General features: G+C 38.5%; 1 protein-coding gene across 2 annotated transcripts in view; it reads right to left on the bottom strand.

The window, feature by feature from the left end:
* ALS2 (alsin Rho guanine nucleotide exchange factor ALS2) overlaps positions 1-7,750 on the bottom strand; it is a gene marked incomplete at both ends in the record, with an annotated part of 77,831 nt that extends 70,081 nt beyond the window's left edge. For both annotated transcript variants that reach the window (XM_080689074.1, XM_080689075.1), the window contains 2 exons: positions 5,073-5,227; positions 7,731-7,750. In XM_080689074.1, coding sequence (XP_080545200.1) covers positions 5,073-5,227; positions 7,731-7,750 — 175 coding nt within the window. The remainder of the gene's footprint in view (positions 1-5,072; positions 5,228-7,730) is intronic.
* Positions 7,751-19,355: the final 11,605 nt, after the last annotated feature.

Raw genomic sequence — 19,355 nt, 5'->3', positions numbered from 1 at the left:
TTTAGGTGAAACTATCATATATTTATATATTTATTTTTCAGAAAAAAAAAATCTATCCTAATATGGAATATGGACTCTAGGTACCCACATCGATCTTGAAAAAGAACAAAGCTAGAAGATATATATTTTCTGATTTCAAACCATATAAATCTACAATAATTGAAACAGTGTAGTACTATTCTAAAGGCAGATATATAAACCTTTGGAGTTAAATAAAAGCCTAGACCTAAATTCTTCCCTATATTGTCAAGTTATTTTTGACAAGGTTTCCACGAACATTTGGTGGTAGAAATAATAATCTTTTAACTAAATATTGTTGAAACATAATAATTACATGGAAAAGAATAAAATTGGACCCTTACCTAATCCCATATACAAATATTAACTCAAAATAGATAAAAGACCTAAATATAAATCTTAAGACTATAAACTTTTAGGAGAAAATCTGGGTCATAAAACCTCACAACATTGAAATTGGCAGTGATTTCTTGGTTATGATTTCAATGGCACAGGCAACAGAAGAGTATACAAACTCCCTAAAAAATAAAAAACATATTGTATATCCAAAGACAATGTAAACAGAGTTAACAGTTACTAATAGAATGGGATAAAATATTTCAAAATGCTATATCTGAAGGTATATTCCAACTAGAAATCCTAAAAATTAACAACAATAAAGGCAAACAATACCCTTTAGAGATAGGTAACAGACTAACATAAATAATGAATCTCCACAGATAACCAATCTTAGTTGTCTGTTGGATGGAAAATCTTGTTTCTCTAGTTCTGATGTGTGTTACCTATTTCTTCTTTGTAGTTAATCTCTTTGAGTATTTTCTCTAGTGCTGGTTTTGAAGACATAAATTCCTTCAGTTTCTGTTTGTCATGGAAGCTTCTTATTTCTCCATCTAATTTGATAGAAAGTTTTGCTGGGTAGGAAATTTTTGGCTGGAAGTTGTTTTCTTTCAAAATTGGGAATATGTTACTCCAAGCCCTTCTGGCTCTCATAACTTGGTTTGGGAAGTCTGGAGTGATTCTAATTGGTTTGCCTCTGAATGTCACTTGGCCCTTTGCTTTTGTTGCCTTTAAGATTCTCTGCTTGGCTTCCACATTGGTCATTTTGACAATTATGTGGCGTGGGGATCCTCTTCTCCGATCCTGTCTAAAGGGAGTTCTATAAGTTTCCTGGACCTGCGTATCGACCTCTTGCTCTATGTCTGGAAAATTTTCTGCTATTACTTCCTTGAAGAGATTGTTGATCCCTTTAGTTTCACTTTCTTTTCCCTCCTCTATTCCAATTATTCTTAGGTTAGCTCTCTTAAAATGGGCCCATATTTCTTCAATATCAGATTCCTGCTGTCGGATATTTTTTCCTAGATTAGAAACTATGCGTTCATTTTTGGAATGATCATCTTCTAAGAGCGAGATTCTGTTCTCCATGTGGTCTAATCGGTTGTTTGTGCTTTGAATTGAGGCCTTTACTTCATTAATTGCATCCTTTATCTGTTTTTGGCTCTCTCTGAGTTCTTTTCGAAGCACCTCTATTATTTCTACAGTTATTTTCCTGATTTGATCTTCTAGAAATCTCTGATTTTCTGTTTTATCAGGTTCTGATGTTGTGGGGTTGTGAGCATTCATTGCTCCAGTATTATTCCTCTTTCCCATGATTTCGGAAGTTTGTGCCTTCTCTGGGTTCTTCCCTTGGGTCACTATGACTTCACTTAAGGTGCTCTGGATCTCGAGTCAGTAGTATCTCAGACCCCACTACTCCTTTACTGGGTTGTATCACAGAGTCTCCGACCCAGAGAGTCGATAGAGGCTGCTTTAGACCGTGGGGGGTGCCAGGTTGCACGTTCTCCTATGGTGTGATATCTCTGCCACCACCCCTCTCCCACTGGGTCAAGTCCCAGTGAGTACAGTACTTGGATTTCTCCTCTGTGGCCTGCAATTTGACTCACTGTTCTTGAGTACGCAGATGTAGCTGTAGTGAATTCGGTGCTGCTGCCGCCGGTGGCAATATGGCGCCGCTGCTACGCCCTCGGCTGTTGGGCTGGCGTTTTTTTTTTCTTGGTTTTGATTTCCACTCTGAATCCCTGCAGCGTGTGCTGAGCTCAGACACTGGGAGCTTTAGATGTCCTCTGCGCCGAGAAATCCCGCCTGGCTGTTCCGCAGCGGCTCCCCTCGGCTTGCTGTGGCCGTCCCGTGAATTCGCCGGCAGTATGGCGCTGCTGCCGCGTCTGCCGCGTCCTCGGGCGTGAGGATCTCCTCTGTGGCTCTGTTCTCAGTCCGCTTTCTCTCTGGAGCCTGGTGATTTTTTTTTGTTTCTCTGGTGATGTTGTTTTCTGGCTTTGAAAGGCGCTGATTTTGTGGTAATGGATATTTGTTGTTAGCGGGGCTCTTAAGCCCCGCTTTTCTCGGTCGCCATCTTCCCGGAAGTGGTTAATTTTTTTCAAAAGTATAGTCATAGAGATTTAGTTCGAGCTTACAGTATTTCATATTTATTCATATTCTAACACAACATCTTTTTAAAATTCTGTACTCTAATGAGAATTTACAAATTGCAGTTTACTTTCAAATGAAGGTCATTACTACTCTTTCCTTTAGCTTCATTCTGAAACTCCTGGCATGCATCCACTACTAAAGGCTGGCATTATAGGCTGCTACAGAAGCAGATTCCAAATATTCAAAGACAAAACAATAACCACGTCAAGATAAAATAAGCAGAAGACAAGGCTGACACATCCACTTATGTCTACAACATCTACTACTACTAAACAAGCCATGACAGCAGATAATTACACAACGAAAACAAAAATATTAAAGAGTCATTTTGGCCCAAACTAGAAAATTAGCTTTATGTGTCTAGGTTGTATAAAAGGCATCAGAGATAACAAGATGCACATCATACCATATTTAATTCTTAAATGTTACATATAGATTGTGTAGTAGATAATAGATAGTCTTTCTGAGGTGAGATTTGTTTAAAAAGAATATCCTCCTAACAAAAAAAAAGCAAAACAGTAACAAATGACTGACTGGCTTTAGAATTAAAATGAAACGGACCACTGAGTTGGGTACATAAGTGCCAATAACATATTTGTGTCCAGGTATACTTGCAAATCTGAATTTTATTGAAGTATTATAAGAGTTTGAGAGCATGTGTATATGATCCATGCTGGCCAAAAATTCAAATGGAACAAAGATTTGACCAGGGGTTTTGAAAAATATTGAACCAAATCCACTATCCCTTCTTTTCCAAAACATGAGACATACCCATATGTTTTTTTAAATTAATGTGTTTTCCCCACAAGGCAGCAATTGATGATTGAAAAGTATGGGGGGGTAAGCTTTATCACTGATCTATTAAATATGGCAAATATACACTCAAATCAACTCATCACAACACCTACACAAGGAAGAACACAACAGTGACAAGAAGGAAGATAGAAACTTTTATTAGAATTTATTTTGGATACCAAGAAAACGAGCTTAACCAGGCATGGTGGTACACGCCTGTACTTGGGAGGCTGAGGTAGGAAGATCACAGGTTCAGGGCCAGCCTCTGCAACTTAACAAGACCCTGTTTCAAAATAAAAAAAAACAGAAAGGGCTGGGGGCTCAGAACTAGAATGCCCTTGGGTTCAATCCCCAGTACCAGGAAGGAGGGAGGGAAGGAAGAAAAGAAAGAAGGAAGGAAGGGAGAAAGAAAATGTTAAGATTAAGATCTTTAAAATTTTTCTCCCAAGTAATAAAACAATATATTTAGAAGAGAGCATTAACGTTGCAATAGTATACTAACTCTTTCAACTAACATTATTCTACTACCAAGAGCAATATTGCAAAGAAATGAACATCTAGAATCTCCACCATTTTATTTTTAACCTGAAAAACATCAAAAATATGCACCAATAAAGAATCTTCACTGAATTATGAGCTAGTGGTCAAATTTAATAGAGACAAAGAATCTTGAAAAGTTCTAGCACTCCATCAGTTCAGTCCTCTCCTGGAAAGGATGGCACTGGGGATCTTTGTGCTGTTTGTTTCAAGCAGTACATTGTGTGAGATGAGATTTTTTTATTTGGTTTTTTTTTTTTTTTTTTTTTTTTGGAGAGGGGCACTGGAATTGATCCCAGGTCCTTGTACCTGCTTAACCACAGGCTCTACCACTGAGCTACACATCCCCCAGCTGAGATGAGAATGTTTTCTGTAAATTTGACAATACTAGGATATTGCTTAAATGATGTGAACAATGAGAGACTATTTATATATTTTAAAAAGTTTTCCCTTGGTTATGCCATTTTTGTAGATATGATTCTAGATTTTAAAAATATTATTCAGGACAGGCTCCAAATATCTTAGTGAAGGTTTTCCAAATATCTAAGTGAGATGTTCCAAATATTTTATTCAAAACAATAACAATGACAGTGAGAACTATATATTTTGAAGTCCAGAGGGCAGGTATTAAATATAGTTCACATTTTTAAAATAAGGCTTTTCCCAAAGTGTTAAATAATATGAGATATATTATTACAATAAAAATGATATTAGAAAGAAATCTATGTTTATTCCACAAAACCTCCAAAACTAGATCATGCTTTATTTCCTAGAGTTTGTCTTTCCTTAGTGCCTAGAAGGAAAATACTAAAACATTCTTTAACACAGAGAAGTTTACAAATTAGTGAACTCAATGGCAGTTCTGGTCCAAATCCAATTTGCCATGATTGAGTTGACAAACAGCCACTGGGATGAATGGCATCTCGCGGGGACAGTGCTGCGCCGGGAATCCCAACTACTCAGGAAGTTAGGCACAAGAACATGAGTTCCAGCCAGTTGTGTGGAAACTTAGAACTCAGAAACCACAATTCTCCCTTTTATTCTAGTTAACAGAATCTCTCAAATTTAAGAACTAATGTGATTTCTTATAAAGCAAGAACATATTTTGAAAACAAAAAGGTATAAGCTTCAGGAAACTTTAATGAGAATCCCTACTATAACTCTCTTACCTGGTCTTACATACTCAGGAAATTTATTAGCATTTCAGTTAGCATTTGTTAAGCCATTCTTGTCAATACCTTCAGTCAAAAGAATTCCATGTTTCACTCCAAGGGCTGCTTGAAGAACAGTCTTTCCTCCCCAGCCTGGCAATCTCTCTGGTGTGATGGAAAAGGATCCTGCCTGCCAGACATGGACCAGGCCTCTCTCTTTGGATCCTTCTGCCTCTGTTGAGCTACAAACATAAAAAAAAAAAAAAAAAAAAAAAAAAAAAAAAAAAAAAAAAAAAGGAGGAGGAAGAGAAAAGAAAGAAATCATTCATGTAATACAGAACTGTATCTTTTGTTCTTCATAGTTTTCATGAAACCATATCTTTTACCAGCACATGAATGACTGGGTCAAATAATCTAATTATCACCCAGATTATAGTTTTGTTATGACACAAAAACCAAGATAAAATAACCATTTATATAAAAGGCTTAAGGATAATTTAAACCCATAGATTATATATCTCTAAAGAATAACAAAAATCTGGGCTATTTGTGGAATTTTATGATTTGGTAGCATAAAATTGCAAGATTCTAACTTCTCAATATATTAACACCTTATTTAAATATTAAAGATATAATACCTAAATATTAAAGTTATAACATCCCAAGTTGTAGTTTCATTTTAAAATTTAGTTTATAATGTAAAAAGCATTTGAGAAAGACAAGAAGAATAAAATCCCTATTTCATTTTATGCTGAATTTAAACCTACAATTGCTATTTAAAAATTTTAAGCATCTTTATTTCTAAATTGGGCATGGTGACACATACCTATAATCCCAAACTTGGGAAGCTGAGATAGGAGGATTGCAGGGTCAGGGTCAGCCTGAGCAACTTGGGGAATTGTGTTCCAAAATAAAAAATAAAAAGGATTGGGGTACAGCTCAGAGGTAGAAGGTTCCTGGATTCAATTTTCAGTTACTTGTATATGTGTGTATGCAAACACACTACAAAGCATTCTAAATGTATTCCTGTGTCCATTTTTTTTTCTTTCTTTTTTCTTTTTCTTTTTTTTTTTTTTTTTTGCAGGTCTGGGGATGGAACTTTGAGCTATACCCCCTGCCCTATTTTTTATTCTTTATTTTGAAACTGGGTCTCACTGAGTTGCAGAGGGCCTCACTAAGTAGCTGAGGCTGTCCGCGAACCATGATCCTCCCGTCTCAGCCTCCCGAATGCTGGAATTACAAGCGTGTCCCACCACGCCTGGCTCTCCTATGTCCATTAAGTCTTCTATTTCCCCCACCCTGACCCTCCCAACCTCTGGTATCACTAGTCTACTCTCTAAGTGTCTGGCTGTACCACCCAGAATGTACCCAATCTTATCTACTCTCTACTTAAATCAACTTGTTGGCTTACACATATAAGTAAAAACATCTGGTATTTAATCTTTCTGTCTAGCTTACTTCACTTAATATAACATCCTCCAATTTCAGCCATATTGCTTCAAATAACAGGATTCTATTTTTGTTTTTTTGACTGAGTGTGTGTGTGTTTTTCCTTCTAGTATTGGGGACTGAACCCAGGGATGCTTTACTACTGAGCTATACCCTCAGACCGTTTTGATTTTTATTTTAAGACAAGGCTTGCAAAGTCATTGAGGTTGGCCTTGAACTTCCAATCCTGCCTCAGCCTCCCCAGTAGCTGGGGTTATAGACATGTCCTCCCATACTGAGCCAAGGCTGTGCATATTCTGTTTTGCACACACACCACAGTTTCTTTATCCATTCACCTGTCCATGGGCACAGGTGATCCCATGCGTTGGCTCTGGTGAACAGCACTGCAGTAAGCGTGGGAGTGCAGATCTCTCTTCAATACACTCATTTCCTTTCCTCTGGATGTATACCCAGTAGTGAAATTGCCAGGTCATTTTTTAAAATAACTTCTATACTATCTTCCATTATTTAGTTTTTTTAGCAATCAAATTTATATCAGATAGCTAGGTATAGTGTCACATGCCTATAATCTCAGTACTTAGGAGGCTGAGACAGGAGGAAAACAGTTTTGAGGACAGCTTCAGCAAGTAATGAGACTCTCATAAACCTAGCAAGACCATGTTTCAGTACAAAAAATAAAGTAGGGCTAGGGGTGTAGCTTGGAGGTAGAATGGCCCTGGGTTCAATCCCTAGTACCATCACACACACACACACACACACACACACACACACACACACACAATATATATATATATATTATATATAATATATATATACACACATATATATACATATATATATAGTTTCACTGTGTATTTATTACTCACTGAATGTACACTTGTGAAAGGGCTGTTCTCCCACTCTCCCTGATATTTTACTGATATTTTACAGATATCAGTAAAATCCTTCATACTTAATACTCTAGCCTAAGAATTTCTATCCATCTGATGACTTTAGCACAAAGAATATAAAACTCATGTCAGTGTATACTGACCATAACATAACTACATCCCTTTCCAAGAAAAAGATACATTAAGATATTGTTTCCTTTACTAAGGTTTCCTATGTGTCTCACTAATGGTGTGTGTTTGTGTGTTTTAATGCTTTTTCCTCCTTTACCAATCAGTTACCATATCACTAACTATTCTCATGTTAACAGCCATCAACAACAAAAAATTAAACTGAAGAAAGTTGCAGGCATGTGTAGCTGTTTGTTGTGTTTTTCCTAGGATAACAGAAAAAGAGAAAATATTTTACCTTTTCTTCTTTGAGTCCATCGGTCAGGGGGAGCACTCCATCACCAAAGCATTCCCTCTTTGCGAAGAGTATCAGGACCTGGACAGGAAAACAAGCCCAGGGAGCAGAGTAAGAAAGCTTTGCTATTTTATCCCTCAGATTTAAAAATGGGAGAGTGGGAGAACAGCCCTCTAACAAGTGTACATTCAGTGAGCAATAAATACACAGTGAAACTATTCAAACTATTTCATCTCTTGCCTGCCAAAGTCAAATATCTAGACTGAGCCTGCCCACTGAGCTTATAAAAATGCCTGTAGACCATCAAAGGTAATGTCGAAGAAAAAAAGACAACTGACAATTAATCTGTACTATTCTAGGCAACAACTTTTTTTGTCTTGGATTTTTTTTTTTTTTTTTTTTTTTTTTTTTTTTTTTGGTGGTATTGGGGATGGAACCCTTCTACCTCCGGGCTACACTCCCAGACCTATTTTTTATATTTTATTTGGAAACAGGGTCTCTTAAGCCAGCAGGACTGGCTTCGAACCTGCACGATCCTCCTGTCTCTGCCTCCCAAGCGCAGGGATTACTAGCGTGTACCACCACACCTGGCATGTCTTGGATTATAAAGAAGAAAATTCAATCTGAAAATTAATGTATTAAGTTAAAAAATTACACACACACAGTAGATTACTTATTAAATGCTCTGGAACATGTGAAGACTTAAATATCAGTTAACTGAGATTTTTTAAAATCTCCTTAATACTGTATTAGATTCAGGTAGTTTTAATTTATGTTTTTCAGTAATGCACAAAAAAATTACATCACTAAAATAGAAAGTATCCACTTATTGGAACTAGCATTTTCTCCAAATCAACCTCAATTCAAGATTAACATACTTCATAATCTAAAGGGCTAGAAGAAGTTTAAACTTTACATAAGCTATTTTAAAACCCACATTCAATAGAAAGGAGCTACAAGGAAATTACTGTACAAATATCATGACCCATTTGTTTTGAAATTCAATGTTGAATAAATCAAGACATAGAAAAATAAACAAGTGGAAGAAATATTGAATGCATTTCAACTCAGATATTCACATTTTTAAGGTTACCAAAACTCATAAAAATAAAAGCAATGAAGTCTTATTTTTGCAGACCATGAAAACACTGGGGCCAGACTTGTGATTTTTCTGCAAAAAGACAATAGCATGGTTACTTCTCTGAAAACAACCTGGCCCTGCAGGCACGATCTAGGGTCCATCTGCTTACTCCAGGTTGCCTGTGAATTCTTACAGTTCCCATCTGTATATCTGAGGAAATTACTTTCTACCTATTGCTTATTTTAGAAAATGGTTGAATCAAAGTTGGATGAGGGATACTATGTAAACAAAAGGTAAATTTAATAAATGTTATTAATTTAATAAGTATAATCATTAAGTGCTACTATACTTTGTACATAATAGTAATTAGTTTTAGTAAAACACGTGGGGGGGTATAGGAATTGAACTTGGTCATTCTACCCCCAAGTAATATCCCCAACTCCTATATTATTTTTATTTTGTAACAGGCTCTTGCTAGGCTGATGAGAATCTCAAGATTTGCTGAGGCTGTTCCCCAGCCTGCAATCCTCCTATATCAGCTTTTCAAGTACTGGGATTATAGGTGTGCGCCACAACACCCAGCATAAAATAGGTGTTTCAAGGTCTACAGTGAAATTTAGAAGCCATATCTAACCTGTGTTTAAATCAATGAGCTCCATATTATTTATTAACCACTTTTTTTTTTTTTTTTTTTTTTTTTTTTTGGTAATGGGGATTGAACCCAGAGGTCTACCTCTGGGCTAGACCACCAGCCTTATTTTTTTTACTTTTTTTTATTATTATTTTTGTATGTGGTACTGAGGATAGAACCCAGGGGCTTTCTACCTCCAGGCTACATTCCCAGACCTATTTATATATTTTATTTGAAAACAGGGTCTCACTTAGTTGCTGAGAGCCTCACTAAGTAGCTGAGGCTGGCTTCAAATCTGCGCGATCCTCATGTCTCAGCCTCCCAAGTACTGGGATTACAAGCATGCGCCACCATGCTCGGCTCTTATTTTTATTTATTTATTTATTATTTATTTTATTTATATTTGGTGGTGCTGGAGGTAGAACCCAGGGGCTTTCTACCTCTAGGCTATACTCCCAGACCTATTTTCTATTTTTATTTGGAAACAGGGGTCTAAGTTGCTGAGAGCCTCACTAAGTAGCTGAGGCTGGCTTTGAAAATGCAATCCTCCTGTCTCAGCCTCCCAAGCACAGGGATTAAAAGCGTGCACCACTACGCCCAGTTTATTTTTTTATTTTGAAAGAGCCTTTTCAAGTTGTTGAGGGTCTAAGTTGTTGACATTGGCTTTGAACCAGAGATCTTTCTGTCTCAGCTTCCCAAGTACTGGGATTACATGCTCAGCTTACCACCGTGTGTGTGTGTGTGTGTGTGTGTGTGTGTGTGCGCACGCGTGCATGTGTGTGTGTCCGCGCGTGGGCCTTGGGGATAGAACCCAGGGGAATTACTTCTGACCTACACCCCCAGCCCTATTTTATTTTTATTTGGTAAAAGTGTCTCACAAAGTTGCTGAGAGCCTTGCAAAGTTGCTAAAGCTGGCTTTGAACCTGTGACCTGCCTGTCTCGACCTCCCAACAACCGGAATTAGAGGTGTGCACCACCATACCTGGCTACTACCATTTTTTAAAGCCCAATTTGTGACTTTCCTAACTGTAAATGTTAATGTAAATGAAATTTGTGACTTTCCTAACTAAACGTTAGGTTACATAGTACTAATCAGCTGACCCACAGATAAGGAATTATCCTAATTACTCCAGGTGGATCTAAGGTAATCAATCACAAGAATCCTTTGAAGTTGGGGAGAGACAGAAGGGGAGTCAGAAAAAGAGATCTGATTAGCCGGGAGTGGTGGCGCACACTTGTAATCCCCGTGCTTGGGAGACTGAGACAGGAGGATCGTGCAGGTTCGAAGCCAGCCTCAGCTGGCTTAAGAGACCCTGTTTCCAAATAAAAAAAGGTCTGGCAGTGTAGCCCGGAGGTAGAAGGCCTCTGGGTTCCATCCCCCCCCCCCAAAAAAAAAAGAAAAGAAAAAGAGGTCTGATGATGGAAGCTGGGTCAGAAAGATGTTCTGCTGACTGAAACTGGGAGAAGGCAGCCATAAACTAAGGGTGTGTGGGGGTGGCATCCAGAAGCCAGAGAAGGCAAGCAGTTCTCTCCAAGAGCCTGAAGAAAAAGGCAGCTATGCGGATACCTTGATTTTGGCCTACCAAGACTAAAATGTTAATGTATAGGCAGGGCACAAACCCATCATCTCAGAGATTCAGGAGCTGAAGCAGGAAGGATCACAAGTTGAAGGCCAGCCTGGTGAGATTCCATCTCAAAATGTAAAAAAAAAGGGGATGGGGATGTAGCTAAGCGGTAAGGCATCCCTGGGTTCATTCCCAGTACTACAGAAAAAATGTAATAATAATAGTAATAATAATAATAATTGTAATGTACAGAAATCTAGATAATGTATTTATGCAGCTTAATCACTAAATCTGTAGCATTCTGTTACAGAAGCAACAGAAATCTACTGCATAGAATTTTTTTGTTTTTTGTTTGTTTGTTTGTTTGTTTGTGGTACTGTGGATTGAATCCAGAGGCATTCTACCTTTGAGCTACATCCCCAGCCCAATTTTTTTTCCCCCAGTACTGGGGATAGAATCCAGGTCATTCTACCTCTGAGCTACATACCCAGCCCTATTTTTTGTTCTTTATTTTGAAACAGGGTCTCACTGAGTTGCAAAGGACCTCACTAAGTAGCTGAGACTGGTCACAAACCACAATTCTCCTGTCCCAGCCTCCCAAATGCTGGGATTACAAGCGTGTGCCACCATGCCCGGCTCTAATTTTATTTGAAAACAGGGTTTTGCTAGGTTGATGAGTCTTACTACTTGCTGAGGCTGTTCTCAAACCTGCAATCCTCCTACAATCCCAAATACTGGGATTACAGGCATGTGCTACCAAACCCAGCTTGCATAGACATTTTTATCAATGTATCTGTAGATATCTCACTTTGTTTTGATGGTATTTAATATGTTTGACTTCCAAGAAGACCTGTCTGTCTGGAACTCAAATAGGGCAATGAGAAAAAGAGAAATGACTGCTCAGGAAACAATTAACAAGAAATACCACAGTTAAATGTGAAAAGCTTATGTTATAAAGTTTTACATTCACAAACATAAGGGAGGGTGGTATTTATCAGAACATTCTTTCTCAATTATGTAGTCATACAGAAAAAGACAGAAAACAAACACTTTTGCTTTTCTAATGTTTTTATGACTGTCTCTCTCAGGGCATCTGTAAAGCATTCCTTAACCATTCAAATAGCGCTTAAACTTCCTTAAGTGCCTTACACTTTAAATTGTTATAAAACTGCCTAATAGTGACGCTCTTCTAGGGAATCTTTCTCCCCAGGCAAACTTTAAGGCCCTGGCTTGGACATTCCTTAATGGGCCAAGATGGTAAGAGCCCTGTACTGTTGTTTTTCCTCTGTTAATGGTAACTTTTCTCCACAGACCTGTTTTACATTAACTAGTGCTGATAAAAGAAGCCCTGTGATGTTTATACAGCATCGATTTGGAGTCAGAAAATGTGGGTTCTCTTGCCTTTGTCGTCTCTCCACAGATCAATGGCATCTCCATAAAATGAGCAAACTAGACTCTAGCTGTCCTTCTAGCTATTAAGTTCTATAAGCCAAAGAACAAAGCTAGAGTCACTTTAAAGTACACCACTCTGTATTTAAAATTATCTCCTTTGCACTGGAATGTAATTAAACTCTCAGACGTTCCTTTAAAACTAAGAGCAAACCTTAGTTCTTCATGAACTGATGCCACTTTTGGATTCCACTGGGTACATACTCTCCTGCTACACTTAAGAGGAATGAACTGTCTTATATACACCAAGAGTATCGTTTTAACACCATGATCTGGAAATGCCCTAAAAAGATCTGGTCTAGATATCTTAATTGTTGGCAGAATATGATTATGAGAAGGTGCCACAGATCCCACAGAAAGTGTTGTCGAAAGTGTTCATTATGCTCCTTATTCTGAAAAGAACAAATATAAATAAATTCCAAAACACATCTTGCCCCAAAATTTCTGAATAAGAGACTTGGAGCCTATATTCTAAAACGACTACCATTTTGGGTAACAATTCTCCCGACTTTCATTTAGTTTTGTTTATGTACTTTTCTGGGGGGAGTGGAGGGATATGAGCTCTCTTTATGTGCCAACTCCTGGCCTCAAGTATCCTCCTGCCTTGGCCATCCTAGGAGCTGAGACCACAGGCTTGTGCCTCTTACACCTGAATCTTTTATTTACTTTTAACAGAGACTTCATCTTGGGAAGTACTCTAGGAAGTTGCACTGCTTACAGCAAGGCAATTGGTGGGTGCTTTAATGATTTTTTTTTTTTTTTTTTTTTGTGTGTGTGTGTGTGTGTGTGTGTGTGTGTGTGTGTGGTACTGGGGTTCCTGGAAACCCTTCTACCTCTGGGCTACACTCCCAGACCTATTTTTATGCTTTTATTATTATTATTATTTGGAAACAAGGTCTCTTCAGCCAGCGCAGCTGGCTTCAAACCTGCACGATCCTCCTGTCTCCACCTCCCAAGCGCGAGGATTACAAGCATGCGCCACCATGCCCAGCTTTAATGATTTATTTTAGTAAGAATGATTTATGTGTTTCAAAAGCTTTAAGCCAATATGTGTGTAGGGAGGGGTGGTACTGGGACTGAAGTCAGGGGCATTCTATCTCTGAGGTATATCCTAGCCCTATTTTATTTATTTTGAAACAGGGCCACACTAAATTGCAAAGGGCCTCATTAAGTTGCTGAGGCTGGTCTCAAACCTGCAATCCTCCTACCTCAGCCTCCCAAGTACTGAGATTATAGGCATGTGCCACCACACCTGGCTTAAGCCAATTTTACAATGAACATACTCAGACACAGTGTCCAAATTAATTTTGCAAGGAATACCCTGCCTGTAAGTACTCATGTAGCTCATCTTTTCAGTGGAGGCCTGGGCTCTTTAATTTCATACAAGGGTGCCAATTTGGTAGAGAAAAGAGAGATGAACAAATGACAGGTGCTTTGGGGCAGAAAAATTAGGACTTGGTGACTAGACAAAGATGAGGGATAAAAGAAGAGTACTGGCTCCAGGCTCTGATTTAAATAGCTGTGTGTTGGTGGTTCTGGGTTTTTTGTTTGTTGGTTTGGTTTGGTCTGGTTTTTGTGGTATCAGGTTTTGAAACCATAGCTTCAAGTGTGTAGGCAAGTGATAAGTCCCTGAGCTATACACCCCAGGCCTTTATAAATTTTATTTTGAAAAAAAGGTTTTTCTCACTAGGTTGTCCAGGCCGGTATGGAATTTGCAATCCTCCTGCCTCAGCTTCTTGAGTGGCTAGGATTAGAATTGTGTGCCAGCTTAGTAGTGCTACTTACTAAAATGGGAATGAGTAAAAGAGGCAGATCCTCAAGTGCAAGATAAGATTCTGCTAAGATTTTTTGTTGTTGTTATTGTTAAATTCAAGATGGCTCTAAGAATTTAAAGAGTACATATCAAGTAAGCAGCTCAACATACAGACATGGAAAGGTGGTGTGCTGTCACGCGCCTACAGGCCCAATACTTGGGGGATAAGACAGGAAGATCACAGATTTGAGGCCAGCCTCACTGATTTAACAAGACCCTGTTTCAAAATTTTAAAAAAATAGAAAAAGAGCTGAAGTTAGCTCAGAAGTAGAACACCCCTGGGTTTAATCCCTACTGAAGAAAGAAAGAAAGAAAGAAAGAAAGAAAGAAAGAAAGAAAGGGAGGGAAGGAGGGGAGGGAGGAAGGGAGAGAAAGAGAAGAAAGAAAGAAAAGAAAAGCGGCAATATATGCAGCGGATCACGTCTCTGCAGTGTGAGTGAAGGAAAAGGAAAGCACAGGGTCAACCTAGAACCTGGGCTGGGTTAAGACCTTGCGAAGGCGACTGACGCACAAAGTGGTCTGAGAGGAGACACGTGACTATGTTGTGGGCACAGGGAAGCAAACAGAGCATTTCAAGGAGGCGGCCAATTAGGTCAAGGCAGCAGGATTTCATAAGGCGAGAACTAAGAAAATGCCTACTGCACTTACCAACACATATATCACGTCCGAGCTTGGCCACAATTCCAGTGGAAAGTGAAAACCGACCGGAATAGGCTGAATATACATGGGGGATGGGGACGTGAAAATAAAGACTATGACAGATAGACTCTGTCTATCCAACTAGAATATAAATAGGACAGAACCAAACCCTACATGTTAGTACGGGTTTCCCAACATGCCCTACAACATTAGCACCAAGCTGTCCTTCCGTATGTTATGTCCTGGTGCCGTCTTTGCATCACCGCTCCTGTACTTTGGGGTCATTATTAAGTAAAATAAGAATTACATGAACACAAGCACTCTGATACTGTGACAGTCAATCTGATCACTAGGACACACTGCATGGCCAGTCACACAGCTAAGGGAATGATGGTGAGTAGCACACAGAGCATGGCCCCTGTTCACAGGTGTGATCCATCCCCCTGGGGAGATGGAATAGGGTGTTGTGAGGCTCCTTCATGCTACTTAGAACGAAATGAAATTTAAAACACGTAAATTGTTCACTTCTGGAATTTTCCCACTTTATAATTTTGGATTGTGATTGGCCTTGGGTAACTGAAACAGCAGAAAGCAAAACTGCAGGTTGGACAGGGATATTGTGGTATGCTCTGTCAATCCAACTAGAATGATGGCTCTCTATAGATCAGATAATACCCTCATGGTGTAAGAAAGCTAACTTACACTAGCAAACCTGAGCCTCCTACTTGTCTTCCTGTCTCACTGACTTAAAATGGCCATTCTTGTTAAAACAGTAAAATAATAGCAATAATTTTAGTTATAACGAATAGTGATTAGAATGACTAGACATTAGCATAGGAAAAGAATAAAAATAGGAGAGGAGCAAACTGTATCGTAATGTCCTGAAAGAACCTAGAACATAAATTAGTGAGTTGGACACAAAATTATTAAATTTCATGCTGGGTGGGGTGACCTGTAACCCTGCTACTTGGGAGGCTGAGACAGAGGATCACAAGATGAAAGCCAACCCAGGCAACTTAGCAAGACCCCATCTTGAAATAAAACAAACAGGGATGCGGATATAGATCACTGCTTACCTAGCATGTGTGAAACCCTGGGTTCAATTCCTACTATCACACACAGAGAAAAATTATATTTCAGGTAACCATTAGCTTTGTGTGTGTGTGGTACTAGGGATGGAACCCAGGGGCATTCTACACCCTCAGCCCTATTTTCTATTCTTTATTTTGAAACAGTCTCACTGAGTTGCAAAGAGCCTCATTAAGTAGCCGAAGCTGTTCATGAACCGTGATCCTCCTGTCTCCGCCTCCCAAATGCTGTAATTAAAGTGTGCATCACCACGCCTGGCTGCATCTTCTTTTTAAAGTCTGAGTTAATTACATCTTATTTATAAGGTGAATACAGTAAATAATTTAAGAGTCTGGTATTCTGCACTGGGTAAGTGAGCTTAATATTTGTGTCAGTCAATATGTTTATACATACAATATGTTTACACATAAATTACAGCATAATATGTTTACACATAGATTAAGGCAAGCTTGGACTCAAATAACCTGTTTGGATCCTGACTTACAAATAACCTCTATTCCAACAACTGCTACTTTCTGGACATCCTGCCGCTGAAGCCTTCACCAAGAAGGCTGAGGAACTTACCTTGCACTGAAACCTTCAAACCAACTATTAAGAAAGATAGGGGCCACTTCAAATCCCAATCCTTTTTGCCTTAACAGATGCACAGAAGCACTGACTACTACTTCAGGGGCTGACCAACCTTTAAATCTCAACCCAAAGGAGGGGTACTCAGCAAATCAATGCATTTAATCCTAAGTAGCCTAGAAAACTACTTATGTTTATAATATTTTGACCAATAAGATAACACATTTGCTAAGTCATTGATTCATTAAAAACTCCCAAAGGTCAAATCAAACACCAGTAAAATACCAGCTACTCGAGATGCTGAGGAAGAAGAATCCCAAGTGTGAGGCCAGCCTGAGTAACTTAGAGAGATCCTGCCTCAAAATAAAAATAAAAAAATAAAAACAGCTGGGAATATAACCCAGTGGTAGAGGTTGAGCACTTGCCTAGTATGCACAAGACCCAGGCTTTGGTCCCTAGAACTGAAAAAAAATTAACAAATCATAGCTTTTCTCCTGAAGGTGAGAAGCTATGATTTACTCATTGATACACTCTTATACCCACAGCAAAACTCCATACAGACTGGCTACATTTGAGTACTTGAGTGAAGACACAACCCTTGATCATAAGTTCTAGTCTTCAGACTTCCAAATGCTGAAGATTTCTAATGCCTGCAATAAAAATCAGTATCAAGCAGCATAGTGGCACACGCCTGTCATCCCAGTACCTGGGAGGCCAAGACAGGAGGATTGCAGGTTCCAAGTCAGCCTTAGCAACTTACTGAAGCTCTCAGCAACTTAACAAGACCCTAAGACCCTGTTTCAAAATAAAAAATAAAATAGGGCTGGGGTATACCCTGGAGGAAGATGGCCCCTGGGTTCCACCCCAGTACCAACACACACACACACACACACACACACACACACACACACACACACATTCAATACAAAGGGAAAATGCCTTTCATAATAGAATCTCTTGTACATAACTTGCCAATGATATTTCCTAACCACTGAAAACACTTTTAAGCTACTTTACAAATGTTATACAACTCAGGGAAGAATAATACCTTTCTCCTCTTCTCCTTACTACAAACAGCTTTTGGTGCAATCAAGGACACAGGGGGTTTGTAGTATCACTTCTTTTTCTATTCACCTGATAATTTCATGCTGAAATCTAATAAAACTACTTTTTTTTCAGTAATGGGGATAAAACCTAGGGGCATTCTACCTGTGAGCCCCCCATTATTATTAATTATTAAATATTATTAATAAATAACCATTTGTTAACAATAAATAATACTTTATTATTAATAATAAAAGTAATAAAGAATGTTTAATTCTTTTCTTTTTTTTTTTTTTTTTGGTGATCCTGGGGGTGGAACCCAGGGGCTTTCTACCTCTGGACTATACCAGACCTATTTTATATTTTACTTGGAAACAGGGTCTCACTAAGCTGCTGAGAGCCTAAGTAGCTGAGGCTGGCTTCAAACCTGTGCAATCCTCCTGTCTCAGCCTCCCAAGCGCAGGGATTACAAGCATGCACCACCACACCTGGCATTATTCTTTATTTTGAAATAGTGTGTCACTGAGTTGCAGAGGACCTCACGAAGTAGCTAAGGCTGCCCTAGAACCATTATCCTCCTGTCTCAGTCTCCCAAATGCTGGGATTACAAATGTGCATCACGATGCCCAGCTAAAAAACTGCACTCTTCTGATTGTGGGAATCCTCTGAAAGGGAAGGGTGTGTAAACAGAGTACAATAAATGCCCAGCTATGCCTACTTAGCTCCTGTGTAACTACCACATGTTTTTAAAATGCATTTTTCAGGATTATTAAAATTCCCATGAACCATTCTAAATATTGCCATGTACTATGTGGCACTAAAAACTGCAGTACCTGGGAATTTGAATTCAATTGCTAGAAGTTGGTCAATTTGTGGGATTAATGAAACTAAAACTAATCCTCTCTGGGCATAGTTCACTGGCAGTGAAATAAACTTTTACCCAAAGGCCCCAGTCTTTTTCTCCTAAGAGCTAAGAAAACTACCTTTTCTTCAATTTTAAAAGATTTATATGTACTCAAAAGTACTCAAAAGTACTCAATACCTCAAACAATTTAAATATTTTTGCTGTACTCATTTGGATCAATTAGTTCATCTCCATGCAGGCAAACATCAAGACATAAGCTATAGATAACACCATCACATATCCAGAGGAATAGGAGAGATAGGAAAATGAGTGCAATACAAAAAAGAACCAAGCTATTGTTATTTTATTTGTGATTATCAAGCATTTTCTTAAGAACTAATACCTTATAAAAAAATCAACCTTTTTTTTACCTTTCTCCCTTCCTCTTATTCCCTCCCTCCCTCCCTTCTTTCTAGGTACTAGGAATAGAACTCAGGGGCATTCTACCTCCAAGCTATTCTTCTAGCTTTTTTTATTTTGAAACACAGTCTTGCTAAATTGCTGAGGCTGACCTTCAAACTGATCCTTCTCTCTTAGCCTCCCAAGTACTGGGATTACAGACACGACCCACTGCACCCAGCTTACTACTTCCTTACTACTGATAATTCAATTATTTATTCATCATTGAAGAAGAGTTTTCAAAAGAATCTGTAAAAAAAATAAAAACACCAAAAAAACTCTACCAAGAACATAAATATCTTTAATAAAATTGAACTATGTGATAAATTTAATACTGCAAAGTTATAAAAAGAGCTAAGTGATGTGGAAGCCACTAAAATCCTCTAACATTCCTCAGAGTGATTGAGAAGGGGTTCAATTTCCTCCTTCATCAAACCAGGATTTACA

The sequence above is a fragment of the Muscardinus avellanarius genome (assembly GCF_963383645.1).
Source record: "Muscardinus avellanarius genome assembly, chromosome: 2".
Classification (NCBI taxonomy): Eukaryota; Metazoa; Chordata; class Mammalia; order Rodentia; family Gliridae; genus Muscardinus; species Muscardinus avellanarius.
This window is presented reverse-complemented; position numbering and strand designations above follow the sequence as displayed.